At 36.7% G+C, this 26,516-nt stretch overlaps 2 protein-coding genes across 2 annotated transcripts in view; both read left to right on the top strand.

Moving 5' to 3' along the window:
- Positions 1 to 1,216, top strand: part of LOC146003789 (vesicular glutamate transporter 3-like) — a 39,170-nt gene extending 37,954 nt beyond the window's left edge. The window contains exon 9 of the mRNA XM_083142205.1: positions 1,170 to 1,216. Within this exon, the coding sequence (XP_082998331.1) occupies positions 1,170 to 1,216 (47 nt within the window). The remainder of the gene's footprint in view (positions 1 to 1,169) is intronic.
- LOC146003788 (nuclear receptor subfamily 2 group E member 1-like) lies at positions 1,213 to 21,905 on the top strand. The gene is made up of 9 exons (XM_083142204.1): positions 1,213 to 1,311; positions 7,202 to 7,229; positions 8,367 to 8,448; positions 12,891 to 12,909; positions 15,247 to 15,382; positions 16,988 to 17,199; positions 19,187 to 19,327; positions 20,356 to 20,596; positions 21,602 to 21,905. The coding sequence occupies exons 1-9, from the start codon at positions 1,213 to 1,215 to the stop codon at positions 21,868 to 21,870; spliced, it is 1,227 nt and encodes a 408-aa protein (XP_082998330.1). The 3' UTR covers positions 21,871 to 21,905.
- The last annotated feature ends 4,611 nt before the right edge of the window (positions 21,906 to 26,516 follow it).

Raw genomic sequence — 26,516 nt, 5'->3', positions numbered from 1 at the left:
TCTCAGTGGTGCTACCATCTAGCCTTCTAGATCTGAATGTATACGTTTCAAAGTCTTTCCAAATTTCCTCTTGCCCACTCGGTGTTCCTGGGTTTGAGGCCCTACCTGCGCAAGGGCGTTCTGTGCCAGTTTACCTTCATTATTTTAATCTAATCACTCATCATCTTCGTCGCAATTTGCCAAAGTGGTAGAAAAGCGGCGTTAACTGACAAACGATACAAATCACCCTTACGGAGCTGGACTGAATAATAACTTTCAAGCTTCTTGCATTGGGCCAGCCGACAAGGTAAGTGCCCCTTGCCCCCATCAAGTTACGCCTGTGTGTGTGTATACCGAAATATATATATATATATATATATTTGCTCTTTTAAAGGCGGGAACATGAACAATTTAAAAAACACACAAATTTTTGTTCATTTATAATGAAATAATGAAAACAAACCAGTTAGACAAGTCAAACATAACAGTTATGCGGGGGAAAAATTACGCCAAGTAAAACATTTGCTCATAGCGAATGCTGGTGTGTGCATGAAGTAAATATTAATTTCGTTCATTCCTGTTGAAACGTAAAAGTAAATGTTAACTTAAGTTTCTTGTTACCTCAAAAAAGTAACTAAGTTGCAGTTGCTAATATCAAAAAGTAACAGAGTTAAAGTTATTCATTTCAAAAAGTAACTCTAGAAATTAACTGTTTCCTCTAACTGCTTTACAAGTAACTGTAACTTTAAAATTGTGTTACAAATAAATCGTTGATGAACTCTGCTTAAAAGCCATTAGAGTTCATCGTCTTATGAATTTATGATTTTTAGTGCTTTTATTTGGAACTTTCCATGTAAAATAAAATACTTTGTCGATTATGGTTAAATATTGGCAATTGCAATTTTTAGAATATTTGGTGAACGAATTTCCATTCGTATTTTTCTTATTTCGCGTCGCCATTCTTCCGATTTTGGCTAATCGCTACGACGAGTGAAATAGATGAAAGATTACCCAAATAGAAACATCCATAGCTACGCCAGGTCTCGAGCCCGGGAACGCTTGATTCTGCACCGAACACACACTGCCACAAAGACGACATCTGGTGAACAAATAAACTAGATAATGAAACGTACGAAGTCTACATTTTGTTCTGAAAGGAAGTTAAATTGACAAACTGTTCTCATTTACAGATAAATGTGTAGTTTTAATCACGAAAACTGTTCACACAACAGAATGATACGCCCCAACAGCGCATCGCCCATCTTTCTACCGTCGACAAAGCAGCACATGGTGCATCACGTGACCTCATTGTCCCCTGACCGCCAATGCCAGGTGAGAACATCGGCAGGTAGAAGTGAGCGACAGATGGCAGCACCATACGTTACCTCAATCTGTATGTTCCCGTGAACAGATTCTGCTTGTATGTGTGGGATTGTTTCATTTCGTTAGGGGAATATACCGAGATGCAAACTAAACTTCCTCAGTATATGCTCCAGATGGTGTAGCTACAGTAGTAATCATCTGTTTTAGTACATTTCCGCTGAAATACTTTATTCGCTTTTGGTTAAATTGAATACATACTAACGCTTGCAGGTTGCTTACTAAAATTGTGCATGGTTTTTGCAGCATATATTTTACATCGCTACTCTGATGATATAGAATGACCACAGTAATTGGGATTAACCTTTAATTGGGTATGTGGGGGTGGCCACAACACTCCAGGTCTAAAAATTGTTAAAAAAAAATAGTCTTATAAGTTGTCAACACTGTTCAACTTTCCGTTACCTTCATGTTGTTTACTACTTGAGGGGTAGGTCTTTTTGTCACCTGATTGTTGTGCGCTGGTCCATAATAACAAAGAGCTCCGCGTTCTGGGGTGTCATCAGCACCCCCATCTACCTACTTGCGTATTATTTTAAACTTTATTTCGCTCGAGTGTTGCAATAATTGTGGCTTTTCTTTTCTTCGAAATGGAATACAAGAAAGAACAGGAACGTGTCAAAAAGCTATTAGAGTTATTGGACGTGGTTAGTAGTGCAGAAGAGACAGTGAGGAATTAGTGCTTCCACACTCGAATTGTAGTGATATTCAAAAATTATAGGCCTGTATCTGTTTTCTATATTTTTTGTAGCCTCAAATTCATGTTCGTGTTTTACCATTTAATTAGTAATGATTAAATATAAATCCTCGTACATTTGTTTAATACATATGCTACTTTTCAGTAACTATTGTGTATTCTGTTTGGAAGGAAAAGTAAAAAAATATAATAAAATAAGGAATTGTCCCTATAAAATAGAAGGAATCAGAAGAGATTCACTTTTGTGGGTCTGGTGCGGGGCACATTCAGCTGCTAACGGTCGCTAAAAATAATACTAAGGGCTCTAAACCTGCTCCTCCTAACCACATATGCATTATTAGAACTAAGAGGGATTGTAGGTTAGGAATTGTTGGGTTAGGAGCGCCAAGTTTAGAGGTCTTAGTATTTAGTTTTAGTGAATGTTAACAGCTGGATGTGTCTCGCACCAGTCCCAATTCTTGTTGGGTTTGGGTAGACATCAACTTATCAAATTAACAGCAGCATTTCTTATTCAAAATGGCTGACAATTAACTAACAATTTTCTCATTAACAGTTAATCTCAATACAAATTCCAAAGAACAAAACTTATGATTAAATTTAGTCCTGTAGCTGTTTTATAGGTATGATGGCTATGTAGGTAAACATATTGATCGATGAGTAGTTAATGGTACGTACAGTCAACAGCAAAGATAATGGTAGGGAAATTGTCCATCTATTTTCATTCCTTTTTCATTCTGCATCCTATGCTGTTATAAGGTGAAACCATGTTGGTTAGAAACAGGTATTGTTCTCTGCCTGCTGACGTTGTTATTTCAATTCATTATCATCACGTTGTGAAATACAGACCGAATGAAAATGATGATGGACAGTTCTCCTACTGTTTCTTTAGCCGTTGAGTGTACAATTTTTGTAAATACATTCAGTGGCGCAGGAACGGTGGGAGATTTAGAACACTAAATCATAAGTTCTTAATATTTCTTTTATATTAAAAGACGATCCATTTACACATCTGTGGACAAAAATGTGTGAAATGTGTTGATAGTATGCACAATAACGAAAAGCATTTACTGAGAAAACTTATGTGTCAAGTCAACTTGGCTTTATTTAAACCTGGCAGAATAATCATGAACGAAGCTGTTATGGTGTTTCTTTAAAATATGAAAACACATTAACCATGTACAATTCCCTCGAGAACACTGAGGTTTCTCTATAATATGGATATTTTTCAGTGAGAAGTCCATCTCGGAAATACATGACCTGCACCTAGTGAAATTTACAGTCATATGGCAACACTGATGCAAATAACGCCATACCTGGTCACGGAAGAACAGCACAGAGACATTTGCAGACAACGGGACGGGAGGGGACAAACCATTTTGCAAAAATGTTTTCTGTTTTCACTGCCACTGAAATTTCACCGATCGCACGAGATAAGAAGTGCATTTCGGAGTCAAAACGACGGATTCTGTGGATTTTGGAAGCTACCAGTCGCCACGCCTGTCCTGTAATGACCCCACAACTCGGCTGATAACGATCTCGCGCCACACTTCCAGACCCTTGTTCTTCGCCGACTGGGGCTTCTGGCGTTTAGAAAATCGCTACCGAGGTACCCAGATTAGCTACTATAGATTGTTATCTCTCCACTGTCGACTTGGAGGGACAACAATCTTTACGGGGGTCTAATGGCCTCTCTTCCATCGAAACAGCAACTTCAGCTTTTGTTCGGTAGATGGCAGACTTGTCTTCGGCGAGACTGTACTGAGACAGTGGCATCGAACAAAGGCAGAATTCGGGAATTATTGCAAAATAATTGCCAAAAGAGCTGTCTTATTAGGTTAGTACTTTCCTCTGATGAGTTTCCAAGAATAAGAAAATCACAAAAGTGAATTATTTCAAAGTTGCACGGTTTATGTACAGACGATGACAAAGATACAGGAACCGGTTAGGGGGTTGTGTCATGTAGTTTACTTTTTTAACAGTTGTTGACGTATATCGAGGCGAAGCCGGTGTTGCGACGTGGTTGTTGAAATTTTCAGGTTTTTATACCTGGGATTTATACTTGTATGTAAATTCCTGAACTCTCTGATCCCAAGATTATGACTTCATATCTAATCCACATTAACAGAAATTTAACATATTTGATAATATGTCCAGAGAATATTTCAGTTTTTTTTTGTTTTCTTTGCTAATTTCATAAAAGAGAAAATAAATTAACAATTTGCAACCATTAGTGAATTTCATTGAAGTTATTCGATGCAACAACTGAAAATTGTTTTTTTTGTCACACGAAAATTCCAAATTAAACAATTTTGAATTGCACATTTTCTTTGGAATGTATAAATGTTACGCATATGACAAGGACGTAACATGATGCTATATTAGAAGTTTGGTGAACCCCACAGCCGCTTTACGCTGAGACAATGCTAGAATAATTCCCACCTCAAATCATACACTCCAGGAATTGTACCCAGATTATTACTGACAATAGAATTGTTGTAAAGGACCGGAAAAAACGAAAGATCGAATAATTTTCAGACGCAGAAAAGAACGGTGCTGCTTCGTCTAAACTAGAAGAGGTTTGATAGATTGAATTGGTTTATTTTACTTCGCCTTTCTTTCACTTTTGGCTAATCGCGAAGATGAAGATGAATGGTGATAAGACGAGATGGATGAAGAGACACTAACAAATGCAGGGACGAAAAAATATGAGTCCCATGGAGGATTATATTGGTCGTGAGTCCAGACGACACAGCCTCGCTAGTCTGCAAAATGCAGTCCAGGGTTTATTACGACATGGAAGGGACGCGAGCTAGGAAAGGTTCAACCCTTACACCCTTAAACTACGAGAAGCAATTAGAAATGAACGATTTGATTTGCTTTATTTTATTTCACTTTTTTGCCACTTTTGGCTAATTTGCGAAGATGGGAATGAGGTATGATATGATGAAATTAGTGTTGTCCACGAGACGAGACTTTGGCCTGTCTCGTCTCTTGGAAATGCTGTCTCCTCTCGAAAATATTCGTTTGTCTCCGGACACATGGTCAATCTCGTCTCGTCTCGAATTTTTAAAAGCCTGTCCCGTCTCGTCCCGTGGGCAACACTAGATGAAATTGATGAATGGACACTCAGAAACATCCATGCCCAGGCCAGGATTCGAATCCGGGACCCCTAGCGTCGTAGCGCGATGTGGTAACCACTTCGCCACAGGGGCCGGCTTGAATTGAACGAATAGCTCTAGGGTGTTAGGGGGAAAAAGCACATAAGTCACAAACTGCGAATTTGTCTGTTGCTTTCTAAGTCACACTGAATCAATTACAGAATTAATATCAGCATAATTTTATTTTGTGTATGTGTATACATTGTAAACAGTGATCATCCGACATGTATATGTAATGTTGACATGATAAACATAAAATGTGTTTACCGTAAAATTGCATTTTTTTTTTATTTCTTTTTACTTTTTCTCGAACAGCTTAGAATTGTAATGTGCATTGCATGTCACAATTACGAGGCAAATTTATCCCGAATCACTCATTCTACTTCCCATAATGGATACAGGATGCATGGGAACTTTAAACATAACGTGCTTCCGTGTTTGAGACAAATCACACCGTCGCATCATCTGGTGCACCTTTTCTACCCCGGCGTCGAAATCTTTCTGCTTCCCACTCGCTGCTCGTCTGTCGTTTTCCGCCCTGCTTCCTCTTCCGGTGTGTGTGGATCCCGCTTTTGTCGCCGCACGATCGCGAAAATGAGCTTCCGCCAGTGCGCGTGTCCGACCCATCTCCGCGTCACACATCGCTCAACATGTGGGGAGCTACACGTTAGTATATGGTATGTGGCTCGTTAGGGGGATCAAGATTGCTGAAATTGCTAGAAGAGCTCTTTTGTGTTAAAGATCCCAAAGCGTGTGGTCTGAGGATTGAGCACTTGCTTACGAAAATGAAATGGAGTCAGCTGATATATATCTTTTTTTCACTCTGCACCAACTATCCATGGATGTTCATGTGTTCCCCACGACAAAATAACGTGAATTATAATAATCTGCTTGACATATTTGGATTTAAGAGTCGTAGTAACAGGAGGAAAATATTAGAACAGTTGTACTTGTATAAAATAATTAATGGTGTCTTAGACAACAGTTCCTTTCTCGGTCAAATACAATTCAATATAAGAAAAAATAATCTGCGTAATAGAAATATTCTAACTTCTAAAATTTCAAAAACTCAGAAATATAGAAACTCACCAATATATAGAATGTGTCACAGTTACGTACAATATCCTTGTTATAAACAACCAATGTGTAGATTTTTCACTTCCATTTGACAGATATAAAAGAATAATAGATTCAGTGCTATAGAAACTCTGATAGAATATAGATTGTTTAATATAAATGTTACCATTTACAGTATGCAATATTTGTGAATTACGTATAAACCTCTTGCCTAAATGTATGTAGATAAGTGTATATATATATCTCATGCGTTACGTATGTTGTATGTTGTATGTATTGTACGTGAATGAATGAATATGTGTTTGTATATTTCCATGTAATTTCTATTGTATTAATCAAACACAGTGTACGCCTTCTGTAATTGGAGGTTCAATCCTCTGTAGAAGTGCAAAGCATAAATAAATAAATAAATAAATCTTGAGTTTGTTCTTCCATCAAAACATCCTTCGTCCTCATTATCGGCCACTTAAGACTCCCTTCCAAAGGTATCCCATTTGGGTAACCCCGACACGTATATTCAAGATTATATACTTTTCTGAAGGTGGGTGAAAACTGCCAAATAGTGCATGAATAAATTACACTGGGGAACAGTGAAATTGCGGCACAGTGTTTGAGAGCTAATTTAGGGTAATTTCATGCTGCTGAATAATGATGTAATAATATATTTCCTGAATTGGCTCTAATTTATGAAATAAATGCAATTAAACCAAAATGGCGGAAACATAAGACATACATATAAATGAACTTCCAACAACAACAATTTAATATTTCTTTTTGTGATTACAATCATTATTATAAAAATAAATTTATATAGGCCTATGATCATAATAATTAAGAAAATATGTACACAATGAAGTAACAAACTATGTGAAATGTTTTCTATACGATTTCCTGCTGTATTGCTTTTTAGGACAATCCCTCTGTAAGCTCCAACAGTAGTCGGCCATCATGTGGCGATCCCACCGTCCCTGGTACCTTTTTTCCATTATCCTTATATCCTGATGGAACCTTTCTCCCTGTTCTTCACTAAAATCACCAAGGTTCTCAGGGAATCTGTCAATGTGGCTATGAAGAAAATGTATCTTCACACTCATATTAGCTCCCAATTTCTCAAAATTTTTCAACGTATTTCCAACTATATCGGGGTACTTTTCTGCTCTGTGATTCCCCAAAATGTTTTTAACGATGGACACAAATCTCAGCCAGGCCTCAGATTCGATGTAAGACATGTAAGTTGTAAAATTGGCATAATTTATAAGTGTACGAATTTGTGGTGGTCCGTCCAAGATTGCGGCCTTCAATTTTTCAATACTTAGTCCTGGAAAAGTGTGGCATATATATTTGAAACAATCACCACTTGTATCTAAGGCCTTGACAAACTGTTTTATCAACCCAAGTTTAATATGCAGTGGCAGAAGGATGATTTTGTCCCTATCTATCAGCGGTTCATGAATGATATTAGCTTTTCCCACTAATATTTTCCCTGGGGGTGGGGGCAAACTTTTATCGTCCAATGCTTTTCTCTAGTACGACTATCCCACAAACATAGGATACAGGGATACTTTGTGTACCCACTTTGCTGTCCTAGTAAAAAATTCACCATCTTCAAATCCACACACACGAGCCACTTATGTTCAGGATATTAATTTTTTTTTTCTAAAACCATTTTTATGTTTTGGTATTCTTCCTTAAGCTTTGTTGAGTGTCCGATATATTGCCTAGCAATGCTTCATAAGTTGCCTAGCAACAATGTACAAATAAATAAATAAGTTTCTTAATGGGAATTTCAGACCATTATCAAATTTTGATATTACCGAGAAAAGCGTAGAGTAATTTTACCTCCTACATTTTCCATGGTGTGTTTATTTTTATAACTGGAGTCAATTCAATTGAACCAATCATACAATTGGCAATCACAGCTGTTTTGTGTGCTGAAACTGTTATTAAACTTTATGCCGCAAAATAAAATCTTTTTTTTGTTCCCCAGTGTTATCATTTCTAAATTGTTAACGAATTTCTATCGCTGTCTCTGAAACTGTTCGTAGTTTCATAACTTCCATTTTCTTTCTTTCCAGGTAGAATCCTGTATGACATCCCTTGTAAGGTTTGTCAGGACCACTCCTCGGGAAAACACTACGGGATATTCGCTTGCGACGGGTAAGCATTGTTCGCTAATGTTACTATTTTACCTGCCGATCTCCGTTGTGTAGTGGTTAACGTTTGGCTCTACTCTGCCAGTATTTTAGGTCAGGTATTTTTCCATAATACATGTTATGGGTTCACCATTCATCATCAATGTCACGATTAACTTACAGAGGTATAAAACAAACGTAAAATATACGACGATGAGGATGTTACTTAGCGTCCCTTTTCTGTCCCTTTTTGATAATTGCGACGAAAGATGAGGATTAGTGATGAAATTGATGAAAAGGCACTTATAAAAATGCCAACGTTCAGGCCGGGATTCGAACTTCGGAACCCCTGGCGTCGTAATGCGCTGTGCTAACCACTGCACCACGGAGGATGGCTAGAGAGAGATGAAATAGCAACTTCAGACATTATCTGTCACTACTGTGAATAGTTTATCTTGGTATTTTATGTAATTATTCTATATTCACAACGTAAACATATAGGGCTATATTTTGAAAGGAATAATAATTGTATAATAGTTAAATGTGAACATCTTGTTATAAGATTGTAGTGAATCCTATTCTCAAAACATTGTATTCGATCTTCTTATATAAAGCCCCAGTCCCACCACTCACTCACTCGAAGGAACCTCCGGCGGCAAAAAGTGCTCAATTACAACCCCCTCCCCATGAAATTGTCTCAAAACAACAAATAAATTAAAAATCTATAACTTACCCCTTTTTAAGGGTGAAAATACGCCTTTTTCACGTCCCTCTCATCGTCCATTTCCAAGGGCAAAAACATTCTACGTTGTTTCTCACAGATCAATAGCACACAGATGAATCGATTCCTAGTTAGAAAAGGTGCCTCAAACAAGACTGACATCTACATGAGTTTCAGTCCAGATACAATTAGATATTGGTATTGCAACTTAACTGTAAAAGAGGCCCATTTACTCATATTCGACACGCTCAACCTCAACTCCATACAGAGGGACAGTGAAAGCAGGCTGTTACCAGAGTCCATTATTCTATGAAATTAGTTACGAATTCAAAACCAGAAAATTATATATTTCCCCTTTTTATTTTAACAGTGCAAGAGTACTTTGATAGAATTGTAACAATCAACAGGTAAATATATTCTCTTCATTAATCAGACAACTATAAGCCCTACAAATTAAATTGATAGGGGACAATGCGTGTATATCTCTATCGTGGCTGTCTTAATAAAATGTTTAGAGGTATAACAATTATTTAGTGTGTTCCACGTTTGTTGCGGACCATGGAACGTTGCTAGGGAACTTAAAGAAAAGTTATTTTCACCCCAAAAACTACGTGCTTCAAAATATGTGCGTCAGAATTTATTACAGGGGCAAGGTAGGAATTTGCGGGGAATGAAGGAAAACCATTATAAATGTGAAAATGACAAAAGAAGTAAATATTGCTTTTCGAATTTAGTGTCGCTATTCAATTCGTTTATACAAAACATCTGACTGACTATTTTGAAACGGATATTACTTACCAGTGGCGTAGCGTTATAGTACGCCCGTACGCCCGGCGTTCCCAGATGTAAAATTTCAAAAATGCTTAAATGCTGTGATTATAAAGTAAAACGTGACTAATTTCATATATGTTTGACCTTCATGGCATTATAATAGCTATTTTTCGCGATCCACTTGCAACGCTCCACTCTCAACACTCGTTCTAGCATCTCTTTTCAATGCCTTTCCCGGCCGGAGGCCGAGCAGGTTCGGCGTACAGGACTCCTATATTCCTTGCTGCCTTTATGGAGGGAAAGCTTCCATTTCTACAGCACGCGCGTAAATGGGCTCTCTTACGCCAGCGTACGAGAGGTCTACCGTGATTGGTTCATGTGACCCTTCCTGCCTTCTGAAGCAGACGACAGCTGTAGAATTCCTACCCGGTTCTTCGCTCTTCGTGCTCATGCAACTCGTGCTATGTGATGCTACAATACGCAATATTGACTGACGTAACTTTACCAATCTCAAATATACCGCTAGTTAATGGCCACTGCATTGTATAATGTATCGCACGAACAGCGATGTGCATTAAAAACTAAAAGATCAACACAGGTTTTGTCAAGTAAGTTGGTGAAGTCCTCGTGGTAGAAATTCAGCCTGTGGCTGCTCTACCACTTAACCCGCAAAACTATTATTTTTTATTGTATTTTTTCGTTATTATCTAAATACTTAATATTGTGTGAATGGAAATTTTAGCATTCATTTGAAAACTCTTAACATCTGGACGAAATTATTTTAAAATGTTTATCAGCATTCTCAAGATGTAGTAAACACTGGTCTGAATTACGAATCAGCACTGTTACGTCAGTAGAGTGTACGATATTTGGATCATCCACTCTGCTTTGCACTGTGCGCCGAGACGACAGAGGTCCCTGGTTCGAATCCCGGCGTGAGCACGGGTGTTCTTTGTCAGTGTCCCTTCATCAATATCATCACTCATATTCATATTCGCAATTAACCAAAAGTGGTAGAAAAGCGAAATAAAATAAACCAAATCAATCAGTAGTTGGATCGCCCACAACAATGACGTCTACTGTTGTGCAGAGGCGCTTGTGATTCAGGTAGGTTTTTAATTACTTGCGTCATGCAGAAAGATATAAAAAAAGGTATAGAACACCAGAGTTCAAAACATCTGTGGCATAGTGAGGCATCTAATTTTCTAGCTAAAACATGCAATGATGATGTTTTATTGAAAACCCAGCTTACTTCAGGCAAATAATACCTGTGGCGACTAATACCATAAGTAAATTATTAAGCAAGAAAGGGCCGACTCTTCCTTCGGACTTGGCGTTCCCACCCGAAATGTCCATGCTACGCCACTGTTACTTACCCAGTTTATTATTAAGAAAAGGGACAATAATATTTTGAATAGTTGTGGAATATTAGAGCCCGTACACACATAACGTTACATTATTAACTCTTCAAATAAGCGAACGTTCTAACTCTTTTCCTCCAATAATACATGCGGGTATTTTCAAAGCCATTAGGAGTATTAAGGTACCCAAAACGTGGTCGAAGGTCACGCCCACGAGTACACAAGATGTGGCCCAAGCCCACGTTGAAAGTGCACGAGTGTATTATACTCAAGGTGAATTGGTTTAAATCAGGTGATTTTTTAAAAAAAAGTCACTGATTTGAATGACTTTAAAAAATTAATTTATAGCATAATGTGCATAAGGATTTTGCCGATATCAGAATCATTTTTGGTGAAAGTACATTACTCTCGTAATCATTTAATGGTGTTTATTAGGCCTAAGATAGGAAAATAAAGGAAATAAAATATATGTACTGATGGTGCAGGAAATGTAAACACAGGATTTCTCTTGATTTAAAATTCAATAATTTTTATAGGCAAAATGAACGAACATTTTGTGTAGAAAATATATACAAAATACTAATCATATTAAACCATAAATAGTGTCAATATCATTAAACTGTAAATAAACATGGCAGCTGATAATTTTTCAAACTATCATCAAAAAAATCTCCAAAATTTAGCTACGAAGACTATAACAATATTTAAGTTACTATTTTAAGTTAGAGTACTCCAGAATATTTTATTTTCACTGGAAGAAAAGTTAATAAAATTATTATTAGTTTCATTAACACATTCAACAATACTTCCACAGTAGGCACAGTATCAGAAACAGAAAAATGTATATTTAGGTATATTTTTTATTTGCTTTAATCAAACTGTTCAAATATATTAAAGGGTCGTTTATTAGAGAAAGCTTTTCTATAAAAAAAACATATATCTATATGTATGGTGCCAAAAACCATACAAGGAATTTTAAGCGTGTTCTTTTTAAATAAAAAATCAACAAAATGATCTTTAAATAAATTAATTTTTATCCACCCTGATTATACTGTATACAGATATAGTTTATGCTATAAATAAATTATACAATCTTCTTAGAAATCTCCAGCTGTACATATTGTTGTCATCACTTTCCGTTGTATGCAAAGAACTCCGCCCCCGCCCCCCCCCCCCACCATAGTTACAGCCCTCGACTTTGGTACGAACGGTCCAGGGTTCGATTCACTAGGGAAGCTCTAAAATTTATTTCACCAAGCATCATGAATACAACGCTTCTTGAAAGCGACAAAAGAGGACTCTGGTTTTAAGAGAAACAAAAATACAGCGGTGATGGAATTTGATGCTGTGACTGAGCGTCTTTCAATGAAAAACTGCTTGGCAGGTTCTGGCCCTCAACAGACCGCTTGTGCCAAAGTGTTTGGTGTTAGTAGCAAATCATAATCAAAACAAATACACCATTTGCTAGTGAAGTATTTTATTTCGTATGCTATAATACGTATTATAAATGTAACTCGTGGGAATGAAAATAATATAATGTGAACCATACTCTCGATTTTATATTTTGTTTGTATTTTGATTATATAACTATATATTTATTTTCCTTCTTTCCAGGTGTGCTGGCTTTTTTAAGGTAAGCGGTACATTTAATAAATTTAGTTATCCTTTTGAGGTGTAATTATTATTATTAATTTATAAACAATTAATCGAAATCAGAACATAAAAATATTCTTAAAACCTTATTATATTTAAACTGATGCTTCCGTGTGCTTGTTCTTCTATGTAGTACATTTTTTTGGTAACTTAGAAAACATATTTATAATTGCTTCTACGACACGTGACTTAAACAGATAATATCGATTTTATTTGATATTAAAATACAGTCCCTACCAAAAAGTTTAAGACCACCTTGTCATGTGTTTTTCAGACAAACAGAAAAAGTATATATACGAGTGCTTTTCATGAAATAAACACTTTAATACAAAATTGGAATTATTATGTAATGTTGTTGAAAGGTACATCAAGATCAAGAAAGTGTAAGGGCATGTTAATGCACTTATAACTAATAGATGCAACTAAAGGTACAATTTGTAAAACCATTAAATGTGAACTTTGAAAATATACTTGGAAACAAACATTTTTCCTGAAATTAGATGAATGAAGTGTGTTGTACACGTTTTCTCATGCTGTGGACCAATACCTGGCATTCTTGGGGCGTAATCTCATTCCATACTTCGGAGATAATCCGGTCCTCGCCAACAGACGTTATCCTGGGGCGGCCGCAGCGTGGTTTATCAACCACTACCTTGCTGCTTGAATTTGTTTATTGTGTTCGCCACGCAGGTTTTACTCACATTCAATGCGACTGCAATTTCTCTATGAGACCTATTGCATCTGTACATACCAATTATTTGCCATTTCACGGCCACGGGCACGGTTTTTTCCCCCAATTATCACGTAGCTTGCGATTCAAACAGCCTGTTTATTATCAAGCGTAACGAAAACAGGTTTGGACTTGCACAATGCTGCTACTCGAGATATGTCTTTCTGCGCCATCTATTGACACACATTTCAACTAATGACTGATAAAATTTGTTCACTCCAGCGCAGTCGCTGAGGAAGATATTGTTATTGATTGATTTGATTGATTTAGTTTATTTTACTTCGCGTTTTGTGACTCTTGGCTAATTTGCGAAGATGGGGATGAGTGATGAAATGATGAAATTGATGAATGGACATTCACAAACAACCAAGCCCGACCGGGATTCGAACCCGGGACCCTTGGCGTTGCAGCGCGATGTGCTAACCACTCGGCCACAGGGTCGGGCTAAGATATTGTTATCGGAAGACCTCTCAGTTTTCCCTTTTTTTTTTAATTTTGCGAATTCTAGAAAAAAATATATAAAACGAGATTTTTTTTTGGATTTTTATTTTTTGCGCCAAAACCTTCGTTCACGTTCCACAATACCTAAAAAAATCAGTACTGTCATAACGACGTCGGTTACATGTATGCCCATTCATCTGTACTTCAAAATGCTGGATTTTTCAGTTAAGAAATTTGATTTTCCCCTTTCGTATCTCAAGAACTACTAGACGTATACCAATATTTTTTTCGGCAATATATGCCTCACACACTATATCAATTCCATACAATTTCACTCCATATTTGTACCAAAAACGTTCGGTCAGGATTCATTTATATGAAAAACAGTTGGTGGTCTTAAACTTTTGGTAGGGACTGTACATCAAGTATTTAGGTTTTAAATTTTTGTTCTTTAGCGTAGCTTTTCTGCCACTTTTGGTTAATCGGAACGATGAGTGATGATATGATGAAATTCATGTAGGGACACTCCCAAAGAATGCCCCAGTCGGGTTTCGAACCCGGATCGCCGGCGTCGTAGCAAATTATTCAACTAGAAACTGTATATTTATTTCATATTTATTACAAATACATAATTCAACTTGTAATTCATTGTGTTTTAAGTACAAAAGATTTTTTTTAGGGATGAGCCAATACCGATAGGTACCGATATTCTTATGGATTCCTACCTATATCGGTACTCAGAAATTGTGACAATTAAAATTTGTTCAAAATATCGATTACTATTAGGGGGTTAGTATTCTACTATCAATTTACTAGGATTTTGCCTGAAAAAATATTTAAAAATTACTCCAGAGTACAAAAATACGTGTTAAAATACAGATTTTACACATAATATTGGAACAAAATCAATGAGCGATTTTGCACAACTTTCATTACAATTAGACTTCGCGAAAATGTCATGCACGATTTTCTTTGCGCCGGTATCGGTAAATAAAATCCAACCGATACTTTCCCATACCGATACATCGGCTCAGCCCTAAAATTTATAAACATAATTTAATGAAAAGAATGACAATAAATTATGTGATAGTAACTAGCCATTTGTAATTGTTAGAGAATTAATAATGCAAATTTTCTTTATTTCAGAGGTCAATTCGTAGAAATAGGCAATATGTGTGCAAGGCGAAGTCCGAAGGCAGTTGCGTGGTGGACAAGACCCACAGGAACCAATGCCGTGCCTGTAGGCTGAGGAAGTGCGTGGACGCAGGCATGAATAAAGACGGTAGGTTACTTTCATTCACGCTTCCTTAATAATAGTTTAAGTTCCTTCAACGAGTTGCTAAGTCAACATTTCAAAAAAAATTCTGGTCTTTCTAGCTACATTTCTTCGGTCATGTAGCGTCTGATAGGAAAACATAACTGACAAGCTGATTTAGCACAGCATATATACATATAAATAAACCGTGTAACAAAAATATGAAAATGTAGAAGTAATGGTCTCCCAAGTCCTTTCAATTAATGAATGACCCTTTGCTTTCATTCCAACCGTCCAAACGTTTCAATGGACTAACGAACTGTTTGCTTTCCTTCCAATTGCCCAAAACGTTTCAATTCACGAATGACTCTTTGCTTTCCTTCCAACCGCCCAAAACGTTTCAATTCACGAATGGCTCTTTGCTTTCCTTCCAACCGCCCAAAACGTTTCAATTCACGAATGGTTCTTTGCTTTCCTTCCAACCGCCCAAAACGTTTCAATTCACGAATGGCTCTTTGCTTTCCTTCCAACCGCCCAAAACGTTTCAATTCACGAATGGCTCTTTGCTTTCCTTCCAACCGCCTAAAACGTTTCAATTCCCGAATGACTCTTTGCTTTCCTTCCAACCGCCCAAAACGTTTCAATTCACGAATGACTCTTTGCTTTCCTTCCAACCGCCCATAACGTTTCAATTCCCGAATGACTCTTTGCTTTCCTTCCAACCGCCCAAAACGTTTCAATTCACGAATGACTCTTTGCTTTCCTTCCAACCATCCAAAACGTTTCAATTCCCGAATGACTCTTTGCTTTCCTTCCAACCGCCCAAAACGTTTCAATTCACGAATGACTCTTTGCTTTCCTTCCAACCGCCCAAAACGTTTCAATTCCCGAATGACTCTTTGCTTTCCTTCCAACCACCCAAAACGTTTCAATTCCCGAATGACTCTTTGCTTTCCTTCCAACCGCCCAAAACGTTTCAATTCCCGAATGACTCTTTGCTTTCCTTCCAACCGCCCAAAACGTTTCAATTCACGAATGACTCTTTGCTTTCCTTCCAACCATCCAAAACGTTTCAATTCACGAATGACTCTTTGCTTTCCTTCCAACCGCCCAAAACGTTTCAATTCACGAATGACTCTTTGCTTTCCTTCCAACCACCCAAAACGTTTCAATTCACGAATGACTCTTTGCTTTTGTTCCGACAGCCCAAAACGTTTCAATTCCCGAATGACTCTTTGCTTTCCTTCCAACCGCCCAAAACGTTTCAATTCCCGAATGACTCCTTGCTCTCCTTCCAACCGCCCAAAACGTTTCAATTCACGAATGACTCTTTGCTTTTGTTCCGACAGCCCAAAACGTTTCAATTCCCGAATGACTCTTTGCTTTCCTTCCAACCGCCCAAAACGTTTCAATTCCCGAATGACTCCTTGCTCTCCTTCCAACCATCCAAAACGTTTCAATTCACGAATGACTCTTTGCTTTCCCTCCAACCGCCCAAAACGTTTCAATTCCCGAATGACTCTTTGCTTTCCTTCCAACCGCACAAAACGTTTCAATTCACGAATGACTCTTTGCTTTCCTTCCAACCGCCCAAAACGTTTCAATTCACCAGTGATTCTGCTCTATTTCCAGCCGTCCAACATGAAAGGGGTCCTCGCAACTCGACGCTCAGGAGACAGATGTCGCTGTACTTCAAGGAGCCAGAGACAGAGGTCGGTCCCTCTGGACTGTCCAGCCAGCCACCGGTGCTCGACCTCGCGATGCCAAAGACACAGGAGCAGGCCGAAGCCCTGCCTCGACTGGGCCTTCTCTCGTCGCCCTTCCTCTGCCCCACGGTGCCCAAGGTAAGTTCACTATGCCTTCTCCTCCACATAACTAATGGTTTTGTCTACACAGGGTGATTCATAAGTTTGTGAAACATTTTAGAAATTTTCCACACGTAAACTATACAACTATATACTCCTTACAAATGCTTATGTGCCCACCTTTTCTGACGTAGCAGATCTCTTAACTAATACTGCGGTTCGTGTTAGGGTATCACAATCAATCAGTGCCACCGCCACGGTGATATGGTTGTAAAGTTCTTGGACATTAACGGGGAATGGAGGCTCCTTCAGAAATTCTGCTCGACATCGTCCTTGCACAGTCTCAGCGGACGAGGTTTTAGTTCATTGCAACACACACAACGCCTTCTTGCGCTTACTCAGCGCCATATTTGCTTCTACTGCCTCCTAGCGGCAAACCGTGATAACTTTGTGCTCATGAGCTTACCTACAAAAACGTGGAGAGTTTGTCATTCTATCCAAAGCATAGTTTATCTGTGGTGAATTTCTAAAATGTTTCACGTACTTGTGAATCACGATATGCATTGCGAGCCTACTCCATTGTAAAATAGGCATGAAATTATGAAATAAAAACTTGGCCTCACTATATAATACAATTAACATTGCTATCATGCAGGTGGAAAAATACTAACTTACTACTTTTTGGAATAAGTCACTGAGTATTGAAGAAATAGTGTCAATATAATGGGTAGTAATTTGACAATTTTTTTTAAAAAAATATTCCATTTGTTTAATAAACTGCTAGAAAATTAAACTTAGGCAATGCATCGCTACTACAGCACCATCTACCTGATGAATTGTATACTTTGCTATTTACTTTGAGCTTTGCTATTCTTATGACCAGGGAACGAATTTACATGTAGTAAAAATATACTAAATAAATATGTAAATACATATCTACTTATTTTCACCTAAATATGGAGTTAAATATGGACTTAAAATTTACCTTTTAAATAATATAAGACACTACACGAGCTATATAAATAACAATCTGAGCATTTTAACTATTACCGTGACTGTCTTGAAGGGAAACCAGAAGCAAATTCCGTACGTTGCTTCTGGCGCTGCTGTGGGCAGCTCGACTTGAGACTCTCTTCCGTTGCCAAGATAATGTTTGTAACAATCAGGAGCCAATGCTTCTCTATTGTTGACAACAATTGTAAATAAATAGGAATTTGAAGTTGTTTTTTTTACAATAAGAAAAGCAAACAGCTTGGAGCAACAAAAAAAACGAAGAGAAAAACAGAAAACTTCTAATTAACGAACTTTGATATAAAAAAGGTCGTAAATTTTTGTTTGTTGAAGGTCGCTTCAGACTTTGTCAGTTATTCGCAAGAAATTCACCCAACTCTCTCGGTCACACGGGGACATGTACAATTGCGCGAATATGTTCTGAAATATGAAAATAATATGTAATAATAACTAAAATATGTACTTCAAATATGAGCAAAAACCTAATATATGTACAAATATAGAAAATAAAAATTGAATTTTTCGAGTCTACGTGCTATAATGCGCAAAGATAGTGCAAAATTTAACTGATTGTAGCTTCATACATAAATATGTATTTACATATAAATCCGTTTCCTGCTGATAACTATAATAAACGATAGTGAACATCACATCAATTCAGTGTTCAAACTGACACAATTTTACAGAAGTTAGCGTGTAATAAGATGGTGACGATGGTTCCTTAGATACCCCGATTAAAATTTGAGCATTTTCCTCATCAAGCCTGTTATAGCTTACGGGATGGATTTGGTCACGATTATCACGTGAACCGGTAGACAAGTAAATCTGAAACATTTAACTGACCACCGAGAAGGAATATTTCTAGAGAACTATTGTTTTATATTTCCATTTACTGCATCACCTTCCTGAAAATTTATTAATTTTGCTCTTGAAATTTCCAATAGTTTTCACATTTATTCACTGCATGATGCCATTGTGTCTGTGCCCCTCTAAAAGTGAAGTATTTTCGTTGCAGTTTCCCCACGAGGTGTCTATCCCTGTGCCTTTCCCCTTCAACACGGAGACCATATGTGAATCGGCTGCCAGGCTCCTGTTCATGAACGTCATATGGGCAAAGAACGTTCCAGCTTTCACTAGTCTACCATTCAGAGACCAGGTAAGTCATTTGTGATTGCGTCATCTATTTCGTTCCGTCATTTTTCTATATTTGGCTGATATTTTTATATACCCTGAAAACTCTGAACAAATCTCAAATGTATTTAAATCCTAAACTCTTATATTCATAAACATCTGGAGGAAATGAATTGGGAGTAACGTTTACGACTTTTAGCATTGACTTTTCTCATCGGTCCAAATTCCATACCAAATTTTATGTACCTAGCATTTATGATAAACATTTTGAATGTTGAATCACTTGAATCTACCAATCAAACCTACCATTTGAATGTGATTGATTGATTGAATGATTTGCTTTATTTTACTTCGCCTTTTCTGCCACTTTTGGCTAATTTGCGAAGATGGGGATTGATGATATGATGAAATGAAATTCATGAATGGACGCTCACAAACATCCATGCCAAGGCCGTGATTCGAACCCGGTGTCCTATCATATAAATTATTTCTTAAGATAATGTACAGTATGTGATAATTTCTTTCTTTGGATAAGAATTCACTAACTTTAGGTACAATTAAATAATTTAATCTTACAAACTAATAAATAAAGCTAATTTTTATTTTCTATACAATTCCATTTCCTAAGATCTATCAATTTAGTTATTTTTTCAGTATATTTTTCACTCTTCATTGAGCGTATGATATTTTTCAAATCATATCTCTGCACTTGCCATCTCGTTCACTTCTCAAGAGATATTTGTTTCATAAATTACCAACAGATGACAATTCTGAAGCAGTATTAATCAGCGATGAATTAACGATATTTCCCCACTAACATCACTGTTTCTAGGCTATACCTTACATAAATATATACCCTACTTTCGAAACATATATCCTTATTTTTATTTGCATATATGTAACGTGTTAACAAATACATACACAGCATAAACTGTTTAACGATGAAGTGTGTTACCATATTTTCCACTACCGGTATAAACCAAACCAGAGCCACTCATACATCCTGTTTCATGATAAATTTTACACAGTATCTCTCATTCTGGACTTTTCCAGTTGTTGCTCCTGGAGGAAGGCTGGAGAGAGCTGTTCGTCCTTGGAGCAGCCCAGTTCATGCTTCCAATCGAAATCAGTCAGGTGGTGGCGTCGTGTGGCATCATGGGACACAATTCCGAGAGGTCCATCGACCTGCTGTCGGAGGTGAAAGTGTTCCAGGACACTCTGGCCAAGTTCAAACAGATCCACGTGGACCCGACGGAGTATACATGCCTCAGGACGATTGTTCTCTTCAAGACATGTAAGTTCGATTTGCTAGTATACACGTTTTCTTGCTTTAAGTTGATAGTTTTGGCAATTTCATTGTCCATACATTAATAATATATTTGTAGTGAGGCTAGAATCGGACACTGCGCAGAAGTATCGGCCCACGAACAGCTCTCCGATCTTGTGCGCAGGCGTAGCAGGCTCTTGCGCATGTCTGTGCGCATCAGGAACAGTGTTGCCATATTAACATAAATTTCTCTACATGCAGGAAAAGTGATTTCCATTTGATATTACGTTTGTTTGGTGTATTGTAGCGTTTTTGAGTACGCTTTCAATTCATTTGTTACTTCGAATTTGTGCAGACATAGTCATGATTTCGTAACAGTTTTAGAACATAACATAAACACTTCGTGGATTTTTAAAGACATAAAACAGCAAATATAGTAAGCAAAACCGAAATTTTATTAAATCCATGTTCGGTTCCAGAATAATAGGGAGAGTGGCTCGAAAGAAATGTCTACAAAAAAAAAAAAATTGAAAACTTTCCTCCTAATATCTCGCAATTTTTCACCAGTCTCTAAAGCGAAGTAAATTGACCACTAAAAAAAGTGATGACGTAGAAGAGTTTGAATATATTAGTGACACTCTCATCCCGCGTATTTCAATGATACTCTTCTTTATTTTGGTACAGTAATTCTTAGGTAAGTTTGAAATTGAAATTATTTGGTGCTGTATAAGTATTGCAATAACTTTATAAAAATATATTAAATGAAATATTGAAATGAAAGAAATTTGTAAAACAAGTAAAGAGACCTACAGAGATACATCCCGGCCCAGATTGAGATCATGGACAGTGTCGTGCACAAGGGGGGGGGGCTTGTTGGGTGTTATAACCCCCTTTTGGGCTCAATTTTCAAAAAGAAAAAAACCGCCAAAGCCAGGAAAAGGTGGCAAAATGACTATCAAAACTTAACTAAGCTATTAGTATTATTTTTTTTAAGATAGAGGTAACCACAATCTTTCATTTTTTCTCCTTTAGCTTTCGAGGGAAGTCCTGCCGAAGTCAAGGGCCTCAGGGACGTGCAGGCGGTGACGTCACTTCAGGACCAGACGCAACTAACCCTTAACAAGTACATCTCGACTGCCTACCCAACGCAGCCTTTCCGTTTCGGCAAACTCCTCCTATTGTTGCCAGCGCTGAGGTCCGTCTCCAGCAGAACAATTGAAGAGCTGTTCTTCAGGCAGACAATCGGATCCATCCCCATCTCGAGAATCATCTGCGACATGTACAAAACGAACGACCTTTGACCTACGAAAGGCTTGGAGCCATTCTTGCAGGCTACAAGAGCAGGATTTTCCTCTTAACACTAACCTGGAGCACAAGCCACGCCCTTTAGATCATCACGTCACGAATCCAAGCAAGCCCTAGTGGTATCTAACCAAAGCCCGCTTTAGACTGAACCATTTCCATCACTAGCATAAATTCTCCAAAAATCTTATGGCATTTTTTACAACTATAGCAAACTATACTTTACAGGAAGCATTTCTTGTAACATTCGGATTAGCATTTACGATTGTGATGCGCGTAGAACGTTAGATAATATATACAGCACGAAAGGCACACAACATGTGCCTGATGTTTACAATTGAAACAACTAATTTATTCTTCCATACGTGTACTGTATACGTTATAAAGTATATATTTAAGCAGTGCCATTGATTTCTACCTAATACCTTTTAATAAGAATCGTTATTCCTTTTGGTTGAATAGTTATCGGCTTTCAAAAGTGTGAAGTGATACGTTGTTTACATCTCACTCGGCCGCCATTGCAACTGCACTCGTGATCTAGAGGTCGCTTCTGATTGGTTATGTTACGGATAGGACCGATTCTATCCTTGAGAAATGGTATCAAATATGTACATTACACAGTAGCATTTTGGTCATGGCATAAATGCTAAGAAAAAATGCTTTCGTCTAACGCGGGCCTAACTTACTCATATAAGTCAATGTTGCCACTTGAAGGAAATTTTCCACTTTTGGATGAAAAATACCATTTTCGGGAAATTTTGATGACATCAGACTCGATATTAGTAGCTACAGAGTACATTAAGATATAATATACGTTTCCAGAATCGTATCCATAATTTGTTAAAACAAATTTCTTATTTTCACTCCTTTGAGTATAAGCCTAATATGTTTGTTTATACTCTCTCCCAGGAGTTTGTGCAGCAAGCAAAGTTCTCTGCGTGGCCTTGCTCCACAGACTCTTGGTACAGAGTATATATTTCTATTATTTTTATGTCTCGTTTTCTACATCTTCTGTGATAGAAACGATAAGTATGGAACTTCAACTTATGAAACTGGTGATGTTACAGTGTTCGAACCTGGGATATCTGGTCCGCTAGCCAGCATGTACTACTACTAATCATTGTCATTATATTCAAGTATTGTATGATTACTTTACATGAAAGGAAAAAAAAATGTGCGAAACAGGGAAATTGTGGCCTTAGATTGTGGCAACACTGACGTAAGGTTCTGACAAGAAGTAGGTAAATCGAGTTTGGTGTTCATTGTTAGGGGTGGTGCTCCAAGCAAGACCAAAGGCGAATCTATAACGGTTTTTTGTGATATCCAAGTCGTCTTAAATTGCTTTAATAGTCTGTGGTGAAGTTGTGCCTTGGAGAAAAGTACAAAACTAAGACGACACTGATTTTCCACTGCCTTGACAACTATAGGAATGCCTTGTTTCTTTGTTGAGTGTCTGTCTTGTACAATTTTTACCCTTGCTGACGATCAAGGTGAAATGTATACAGGTGAATCCGTGCAGGTTTTTCAACCAATATTAATACATGATGGTGACGTCACGCTTACATTGACATTCTGCAGTATTATAGTATGATGATCTTGACATTTACAAACAAATAATTTCCCCCACAATCGTTAATTTGTATTGAATTATCCTTGCAAAGTTTCAATTGGATAATAGTCATTATAGATTTGCGACAACAAGTAGTGTCACAGAAAAAATCCTGAAAACAAATAGTGACCGACGGACTCACCTATAGAAATTTTACCTTGGATTTTTACCAATGCCTATTACGAATATAAAAAAAAAAGGAAGCTAGTGTGATTTTATATTCAGTAATGAAATACGAAAAAGTTACATTTGACAGCAAATACCTGAACTAAAGTACATCTCACTCTTACATAGATTATAATGCCATGGTAAATATTTAAGTTATCAAGTACTCTACGTGAATCGAAGGACTAAATAGCTTAATAAATATTTAAATCATTTGTAATAAATAATTTTAAAAATCGCTTTATTACACCAAATCTGAAAGAAAATTAACATTTGTGAGTTTTTCATGAATAGTAAAGAACTCGTCGAGATCAAAAAGTTATGTTGTTTTCATGATGTAACCTATTCTTGACATAAAATGTTGCGATTACTTAATAACAAACCAGAACCATAGCTTAACGGAAAAAATATCAGTTTTTCCCATCATACCTTGCGGCTTTGACCGTTAATACATCAGAAATAAACATCAATATTTCTCCGCGTACAGGAACAAAATTGTGTCAATCGAGCCAAATATGTTGGTCCAGTAATATATGAAGGTGCATTAGATGCTACTGATGAACTATTGGTGCATCAAAATACGCAGCACAGAAATGCATCAAAGGGTACTTTTATCAGATGTGTTCCATGTGATGCACGAAAAATACATCAATTTAGAACTGGAATTTATTATTTACAGTAAAGAAAATCCAAGTTATATAAATTCACATGAAATCACATAATCTTGCATTTCCATTTGTATAAAAAAAATCAAATGTCCTTGTGTATGTGATCATGACTGCCTTATGCTTGTGAGGAAAAAAGAGCTTTAAAGTGTATAACAAGCGCATTTCTTCGCTAAAAAAATGTTTTTAGCATTACAAGATTAGAAACACTTTTTTTAGATGTTTGTAGAGATTTATCACTAAGTGTGCACAATTCTAATTAATTCTTCACTTATCTAGCTTCACAGATAGTGACTTGCACAATTCTTGTTGATGATATAAAATGATTCATCACTTATTATTCAAATGTGTTAAATATAACATTTTACAAAAGCATATTATTGCACACAATGATGTATATAAATGTGACTATATTTTATACACGTTACACTGATCAAAGTATATATATTTTTTGTACCTATGCAATTGTAAATAAAAAGATTTAATAATTTATAATTTTCACTCATTTACTAACCTTAATTATAATAAACTAGAATTGCAATTCTGTTGTGTAAGACAAAATGTGGCTACATTCTTGTCTAGAAATCAAGGAGCCCTTTCCAAATGAGTCAAACTATACTAGTTTGTTTGCATGTTATTTTGAATAAAAGATTTAAAATCAATCTTTTTCGTAAGAATACTTTTTTTCTTGCCAGGATAAATGTTCGAAGATTTTTTAAATGTACAATACTTTAATTGTCACACTATGCAGAGCTCATCTTATTGAATCACCTTAAGATATTTAAAAATTAAAACATTCCTGAATATTTCTTTACTATCCTACCTACTTTTTCAGACATGCCAAGCTGGTTTAGGTAGTCAAAATTTCTTATCATAATTGCAAAACTAATCTGTTAGCGTCAACACTCAAACTGAGCAGAATGGTTGCACACATTCAATATGAAAGTTCGTTTATCGAAGGTTGGTAGTGTTGAAATTTAGCACCAAGGAGATTTTTTTTTTACAAGAAAGGTTGTTACTTTAACGGCTTAACAGTATGTATGCAGCCTAAATTTGTGCTAAGGTTAATATAAATATAGAGGTTGGGTAGATGGATTGTTTTCTTTGATGATCTAATGATGGTAGAAGGTGAATTTATCCGTGAAAGGAATACGAAATGTATGCACTAGTGTTGCACCATGCAGATAGAAAAATGTTGGACGATGTGCTCCGATCTGAAAACTTTTATTCGTAAATATATTTATACATTCTGTAAAGCATTATACATTAATTAATATGCACTCCTAAAATTAAATATTAATAAATAAATTATGGCATAATATTACAGAGTAATGGTTTGGTTATGTCCAGGCATGCAAGCAAATATATAATGAGGTTTAAATTGATTGTCAACTACTGGATTTAATTCTATGAACCTCTGCTGCCATGGCCGTTGAGAAACAGTAGCCCTAAATCTGAGACAGAAACTGAAATCAATTAGCCACAAATTGCACAAAGCCCATTTTTTGAAAATGCTTTCTTTTCTCAGAAAATAAAATTGTTGAAGTCTCCTTTTTCCTCAGATGAGCTAATTCCGACTGGACCTACAATTTAAAACTGTGCCTTCACTGGGAATTGGTACAACCTGATTACAAGGTCACAGCATTACTTTATGCCATATAACATTCAATAACTTAAAAAATAAGACTAGCCTGTCCCAACAGTACTTGCAATTGTAAGTAACTTTGGGGTCTCCAGGCAAAATTAAATCTCAATCTCTCTTATAGTAACAAACTAATCTTATTAAATGTTAACTAACTAACTCTCTAGTCTTCTTAAACCCGAAGGTTTATGGCTGCAGCAACACGAGCCTTCCATTTGTTCCTCTCCTGGGCAAGATCAATCCAATTTATTCCATTCTTACCGATTTCCTTTAGGTCCATCTCAACGTTACCCTTCCATCATCGTCTTGGCCTTCCTGCTGGTCTCTTACCATCATGTTTCCCATCCTGTAAATTTAATACCAGTTGAGTTAATTAAATATGGTGGAAATTCATTAATATGTCAAATTCATAAATTAATTTGTTTAATATAGAATAAAGAAGAAATCCCTCAACAGTGGTAATAATCCATAATTGTCCCTGTGGTTAAAAAAGGTGATAAAATGAACTGCAATAATTACCGTGGAATTTCTCTACTCTCAACAACATATAAAATAAACGTAACA

Source organism: Lepisma saccharinum, chromosome 20 (assembly GCF_977018435.1).
Source record: "Lepisma saccharinum chromosome 20, izLepSacc3.1, whole genome shotgun sequence".
Classification (NCBI taxonomy): domain Eukaryota; kingdom Metazoa; phylum Arthropoda; class Insecta; order Zygentoma; family Lepismatidae; genus Lepisma; species Lepisma saccharinum.
Note: the sequence above shows the minus strand (reverse complement) of the source record. Positions and strands in the feature narration are given on the sequence as shown.